The sequence below is a fragment of the Sceloporus undulatus genome, chromosome 6, assembly GCF_019175285.1.
Source record: "Sceloporus undulatus isolate JIND9_A2432 ecotype Alabama chromosome 6, SceUnd_v1.1, whole genome shotgun sequence".
NCBI lineage: Eukaryota > Metazoa > Chordata > Lepidosauria > Squamata > Phrynosomatidae > Sceloporus > Sceloporus undulatus.
Window position 1 is genome coordinate 81771574 of NC_056527.1, and position 7325 is coordinate 81778898.

A 7325-nucleotide genomic window follows, 5' to 3' on the forward strand; every position below is an offset into this window, starting at 1 on the left:
CTTTTTGGGGGCAAAGTTTTCTTTCCTCTGTTTATTTTTCTCTTGTGAGCCTTAGGGCCAGAATCCTGTTTGTGCCTTATGCTGGCGTTAACAGTCCATTATGCTGGCATGAGGCACTTCTTTGACGGGGCATGGTGGCAGCAGAGAAAGATGTCTTTGTCATCAGAGAAAGTTGCTCTGCCAGCTGCCAAGAAGCCGAGGAGCCTGCTTTCTCTCCTGGCAGGGACAGGTTTTGCTGCTGTCTCTCCCATTGTCTCAGTGCCCATGGCATTTTACCCTTTTTGCCATGTCTACGCCGCAGTCACTGACATTGCCAACAAGATTTCTCCCTAAGTTTGTGTTGTCTGATGCCAGAGATGCCACACACCCTCTATCCTGCGTTGTGTGTGGAGTTTACACACAAGTGGTATGTTGTGATGTTGGCTAGGAGTCCAGGAGCTGTGGCCCAAAATACTCCTTTCCTCAACTTTTAGACTATATACTCCTCTCTGTCACAGCAATGCAAGTGAGATGGCTGCTGATGCAGGATTAGTTATGTAGGTTTTTTCTCCTTTTTCCCACTCCTTTTTTACTCCCATCAATCTTTCCTTGCACAAAGTCCAGTACTGATGTGAAGTCCCACCATCAATGTGGACTGTAGACATGGTCTGGGGAAGTGTATGTACCCCAGATGTGGAGTCTTCTCTGGTTCTAATGTTGGCCTACCCATGAATGCCCTATTTTATCTTCCACTCCCCATATATCTGTTGTGGCTGTGATATAGCTTACACTCTGGCAGTACAATGGGGCTTCTGACATATCTTAACAGCCCCTTGGCCAGATTGGTTATACTCAATGAATCTTGTAAAAAGAAAGAAAAATTCAGAAAATAAATCTTGGTACAGTATCTGCTGATGGACTGACTTGCAAAGTCTCTGGCCTTTGAACACATCCACTGCATTTCTGTGTAGAACAGTGGTGCCGTTTAGAGTGTTTGGGAGTCTGGATTCCTGCTGTATACCTTCTGTTTAAACCAATATACATGATTTTGGATCCACCCTACTTTAAAAATGAAATCCCTTTTGTTTTTTGTTTTTGTTTTGTTTTTTGGCATTCAGTCGGCCTGAACTGACTGGCTGTTTTGTCACAGAGGTCCAAATCCATTAGGAAGTGGGTAAACCTTAGTAAAATTATTGGGGCCAATCCTTCTATGTGTCAAAGTGAGCCCGCTTGAACCCTAGGCAACAGATTCTGAAAGGTATCCCACCAGAGGGCCCTGATCTTCCTCTCCCCTCAGTCTGTGGTAAAAGGAAAGCATCTTAGTAGAGCAATTGCTGCTTTCCTGGATATGAGGTGAATCTAAGCCTTTCCTTCTCCCACTCACCTCTGTTTGCTTCAACAGGCTCTCCTTTTATTCTCTCCTTGTCTTCCTATCTTAATTGGCTAGTAGGAGAGTGTGCTGTTTGTTGTTGCTATTGGTGGTGGGATAGGTTAGGAGCTGAGGCTCATGCAGTTCTAAATCCACTTGATTTTTCCACCTGTGTTCTGAATCTGAATTCTGAAGACACATGGTCTTTTTTCAGACTGAAGACTTTTTAAAAAGATAACCATTTTGCAAACATATTATGTGATCTACTTAGGGTTGATATATTAGAAAACCATCTGGGACATCATTTTTCAAATTTTTACAAACTGCTAGAAGGGAGCTCACATGGGGATTAGCTTGTCAAGTGGGGAGATCCCAACCCATTTATAGACTTTTTGCCACCTTCTTCACATTGGAGTAGGTGTTTCCTCAATCTCTTTCCCACTCCATAATGCTATCTCTGGAGTAGCTGCTGATGTGCAGTCTCCTTCAGGGAAGGGGAAATCTATTATTTACATAAAACTCTATTTTCTAAATACTTTTTAAAATTCTTAGAACAATTATTTCCGTGCATCTACAAGCCACATAGTTAATGTTTAGATTGTTCTTACAAGGCAGAGAGATATGTACTGAAGAATTAAGTGCAGTGAAAGTTCTTGGTAATTTATTTGCAAATGAGGGCAATCATCTTATGAATATAAACGTATCATGTAGAGCAATTAGCTAATGCGTAACCCATCTTATTAACATCTGTCAAGTATTCCTATCTCAGGTGGGAAAAGCAAGACCAGTAAAAAGAGGCAAATGGCAGGATAAATCCATTGAAGATAGCCTGTTTGCTAAGGTAGCTTGCAGTGTAGTCTTGAACACATCTACCCCTTTTCTCAGATAAATTTTATTCACAGTTGGTTTAATTTGCCAGAAAACCAGAGGTTGTCTTAGTCTAGATTCAGCTTGTATGATGACAGCCTATTGTAATTCTTAACTTTTTTGTGATTCTTAGAAAAAGAGTAGCCCAAGAGTTTGGAAAGGCTTCCCCACTACTATACTATATCATATCCATCCAGCAATGAGCCATGGCCCCTCAAGAACACTGTGTTCCATTTCTTGCCCAATATTCCTCCCCTTAACTGTCCCCTTTGGGCTGTTTTTGGGTATATCCTTACCTTTAGAGTTTTGCTCTTAAAGATTTTGTTGTGCATCTGCAAACCTTCAGCTTCTCCCAAGCCACATGATACATCTCTCTTGCAAGTGGATGAAATTGTTTAGGTTCTGTATAGACCAACAGTTGGAAAGTTTTGTTGGTAGTATTTTTAATTTGCTGGTATTTAGGTGATGTTGATGATGATGGTGATGTTGATGATGAATTCCAAAGATGAATTGCTCAGAATCATATCATAGGAACCAAGGTCTTGTTTTTCCCCATGCTACAAAGGTGAGAACCACAACTGGTTATGGCAAGGTGGCCTTATTCTAATGCCATTCCTTTTTTGTAGGTACTTGAAGCGCTTCAAGGAGATGAAGCTGAAGGTTCTTCAGCGATGGAGCAGGCAAATCCTGCGGGGACTGCATTTTCTGCACACCCGATCACCTCCGATCATCCACCGAGACTTGAAATGTGACAATATCTTCATCACGGGTCCCACAGGCTCCGTCAAAATTGGAGACCTTGGTCTAGCCACACTCAAGCGTGCATCATTTGCCAAGAGTGTCATAGGTACATGAAGGGTATTGAATGGATGACAGAATGTATGAATGGCCAAGATATGTTTCATTGGCCATGGTTTTTCTATCTCTGTTTGAGGATAAATAGAACAGGGATATACACAGCACAATAATTAAAAATTACTAGAGACCTGTGAAGAATCAGTTTGTTGGATTTTTCTGGTCTGTGCTGCCCAGATCACACGTGTTCAGAAATCTGTGTGTTTCAGGGCTTTCAAAAAACATATTTGATAAAATGTGAATAACAGCAGAAAAATATATACATTTTTAAAAAGTGCGTGCAAAGATGATGAGTATGTGCAAATCATGCTTCCAAATGGAAAAATCTACATAAAAATTCACAGTGTTTAAAAAAAAAGTGAAATTAAACAGTTTGTCCCACCAGTCATTCCCTTCTTCTCCAAATGTGCACTGAAACATTACAGACTGGACATGGCAGGAGGAAAAGGTTCAGTTTCAGATGTGCATTGACTTTGCCATATGGTGATCCCATGGATGAATGTGAATATTACTCATTTGTACACCAGCCAGATAAAGACCAGTTAAAGTCAGAAAATTATTGCATTACCTCTGGAGTATACTCAAACTTGTTTTGAGGCTTCTGAAGACTGGGAGTTTGTAAATGAGGATCAGTTGCCAAGTATGCCTTTCTGCCTACTTTTCCAGCATTTTAAAAAAGATTATCAGGTACATAGATAGCATTATCAAGAATGTTTTGCTTGGGTTACAAAACTGTTATGAAAGAAGTAATTTTTTAGACCTGCTATCCTCAAGGTATTTATGGGTCAAAAGAGGTACCTTAAAGTGTATCCTGTAGATAGCTAGAAGCCTATTCAGATATTGTTGTTATGTGTTGTTGTCTGTTAAAGTTATTTCTTGTGGGGTGATATGATGGTAGAAGGTGAGTGAATTTTGCTAAGGGTTGGAAGCTCAAGATAAAATCCCTTCCTTCCTCCTTTTTTCAGGAACTCCTGAATTCATGGCCCCAGAGATGTACGAGGAGAAATATGATGAAGCCGTGGATGTTTATGCATTTGGCATGTGCATGCTGGAAATGGCAACCTCAGAGTACCCCTACTCGGAATGCCAGAATGCAGCTCAGATTTATCGCAAGGTCACCTCGGTGAGGAAGAGGGTGAAGAAGGAGTGGTGGAGGGAGAGGGAGGGAGGGAGAGCGAGCACAGCCTCTTCTTTCTCAAGAAGCTTGGCCTATCCCTTTCCGTTATGGGCTCCACTCCTTGCACTCGTGTGTTAGAGAAGCTTTCTGGTGATAAGTTTCCAACAAATCTGAAACTGGTGCAGATTTGGGAATTAGGAGGAAGGATGTGGAAACTGTGTGAGAGAGTTCTAAGATCAGTGAAGAATAGACATAGGAAAGTATTGGGCTGTTATGGACATGGAATTCCACTCACATGTAACTGCTGAGACAGAATCCCTATCCAACCCAGGTTTGGATTCTGACCAACTGGTTTCCCCATGGATTAAAATATTTCTCTATTGCCCTATGGTTGGGTGCTTGTCTTCTTCTGTGCTTTTAAACTAGGAGGCTGGAAGCAACTTGATGGGCCAAATGTTAGAGTTGTCTAATATAGAATAGCCATTACAGGTTGAGTTTCCCTTACCTGAAATGCACCAGAAATGGACCAGAAGTGATTTGGATTTTTTTTGGTGAATATTTGCATATACATAATGAGAGCCAGCATGGTGTAGTGGTTTGAGTTTTGGACTACAACTCTGGAGACCAGGGTTTGAATCCCCACTTGGCCATGGAAACCCACAGGATGACATTGGGTGAGTCACACCCTTTTGGCCCCAGAGAACTCTGTTATATGGTCATCTTAGGGGTCACCATTAGTCAGAAATGACTTGGAGGTACATAACAGCAAAACAAATGAGATATCTTGGAGATGGGCCTCAAGTTTAAATATGAAATTCATTTATGTTGTACATACACCTTATACACATAGCCTAAAGGTAATTTTATACATAGTATTTTTAATAATATGGTGCATGAAACAAAGTTTGCGTACACCTAACTGTCAGAAAGCAAAAGTGTCACTATCTTAGTCATCCTTGTGGACAGTTTTGGAATTTGGAGTATTTTGGATTTTGGAATTCTAGATAAGATAATTTAACCTGTATCATGTTTTAAAAAGATGGAGGCAGGCTGCCTATATATGTGTTTGAACCTCTTATATTCTGTCCTTTTGATTGTGTTTTAGTGTGTAAAAAGAATGGAATTAAATTTATGTAGAATTCATGTTCTTCTACTTAGATGTCCCCTTTGTCCAGGACCTTACAAACTACACAATTGTTGCACTTTGATTGTGCTTTAACTGCCATGGCTGCATCCTGTGGAATCCTGGGATTTGTAGTTTCATGAGGTATTTAGAATTCTCTGCCAGGAATCAGTTGTGCCTTCTCAAACTACAAATTCTATTATTCCATAGGATGCAGCCATGGCAATTAAAGTGGATTCATAGCTCCATATCTGTGTAGCGTAAAATGGTCTCAGATGACTGGGTCAGTTGTGCACTCAGTGGAAAAGGTAAAGGGACATATGCTCTTGCTCTTTAAAACTGCTCTGAGTCTGAGCTCTGGGTAAATAAAAGATGTGCTTATGAGAGGATACAGGTTGTTGTGAAAATATAGCAAACAGCTCTGCTCTCCAGGTTGAAGCTAAATACTATCTGATGAATCTTAAGGCTAGTGGTTTGGAGGACAAAGTCACCCAAGGCAAAGCCAAGGGTTTACCAGAAACTGAGCCAAATACATCTAATTTGCTACCAAACTTCTTCCTTACAAGTAAAGTTTATATCTTCTTGTTTGTTGGCAGGGGTAGTTAAGAGGGCATTGTCTTATTTGCCATAGGCCTATCCCTGATTAGGCTGCTAGGGCATATTGTCTGTGGGCAGAATAATACTCATATGGGACAAGTGGTTTGGACGTTGCATTCTGCCTTCAGTTGTACTTCCTCACCCACTTCCTGACTCTATCTGAGCCTGAACCTCTGTCCTTTCTCATTGCAGGGCCTGAAACCCAACAGTTTTGCCAAGGTGAAGGTACCTGAGCTGAAGGAGATCATTGAGGGCTGCATCCGAATGAAGAAGAATGAGAGGTAGGGAGCAACATATCCACTGACAACAGCCTGGGTTTAGGTGATATAGCTTTTATTGTTGTTAAGTTCTCTCAAGTCAGCCCTGGCTCATGGTGACCCTGTGGATGAGATATCTTCCACTGCTCTGCTTAGGTCCTGTAAATTCAGGCCCATAACTTCCATGATCACGTCTACCCATCTGGCGTACAGTCTTCCTCTCTTTCTGCTGCTTTCTACCTTCCCTAGCATTATTGTCTTTTCTAGTGTGTCATGCCTTCTCATGATGTGGCCAAAATATAACAGCCTCGCTTTAGCCATCTTGGCTTCCAGGGAGAGGTCTGATCAAGGACCCATTTGTATGTCTTTTTCGCTGTCCACTGTATCTTCAGCATTCTTCTCCAGTACCACAATTCAAATGAGTTTATTTTCTTTCTGTTGGCTTTCCACTGTCCAGCTGTCACATCTGTACACGGTGATGGAGAATATAAAGGCTTGGACGATTCTGATTTTAGTGTTGAGTTGTATATCTTAACACTTTATATAATCTATATATAATCTATCTGATTTTTGTATTGGTCATCTGGCGATGTCCATGTGTTTAGTCTCCTCTCTGGTTGTATGAAGAAGGTATTTGCAACAAATAGACTGTTGGCCTCACAAAATGCTATCAGTCAGTCTCCTGCTTCATTTCTTGTACCTAGTCAGAATCTTCATACTGTTATTTATTCTTCCTTGCTAGAAACATTATTCCAGACGCTTATGACTAGCTTGCAATCTTGTGTTGGTGTGTTGTCAATTTCTTCCTGGACTCCTCCATGGAATCTCTCAGTTTCTTCTTCCTCTGTGGTTGGTACATATACTTGATTATGCTGATAACTTTTCCCTGAAGCCTTATTGACATGATTTGGTCTGACTTCATATTGTATCCTTTGACTGCTTTCACTACATCTGTCAGTATGACAGCTAGCCCATTTCTTCATGTCTTTTCATTTCCTGAATAGAACACTGTGTAGTTGTTTGCGTCAAAATGTTATTAACAACCATATATTCAAATTCTTTGTTCTTCCTTTTTAAAATTTGAAAATATTTTGGCACAGGCAAGAAAAAAAAACCTATGAGATGTTTGTGGGGTACAATTGGAAACTAGCCACCACATAC

General features: G+C 40.8%; 1 protein-coding gene across 2 annotated transcripts in view; it reads left to right on the top strand.

Annotated features, from left to right (window-relative positions):
• Positions 1 to 7325, top strand: part of WNK4 (WNK lysine deficient protein kinase 4) — a 47784-nt gene that overhangs the window by 21047 nt on the left and 19412 nt on the right. For both annotated transcript variants that reach the window (XM_042471897.1, XM_042471896.1), the window contains exons 3-5: positions 2842 to 3062; positions 4036 to 4193; positions 6100 to 6188. In XM_042471897.1, the coding sequence (XP_042327831.1) occupies positions 2842 to 3062; positions 4036 to 4193; positions 6100 to 6188 (468 nt within the window). The remainder of the gene's footprint in view (positions 1 to 2841; positions 3063 to 4035; positions 4194 to 6099; positions 6189 to 7325) is intronic.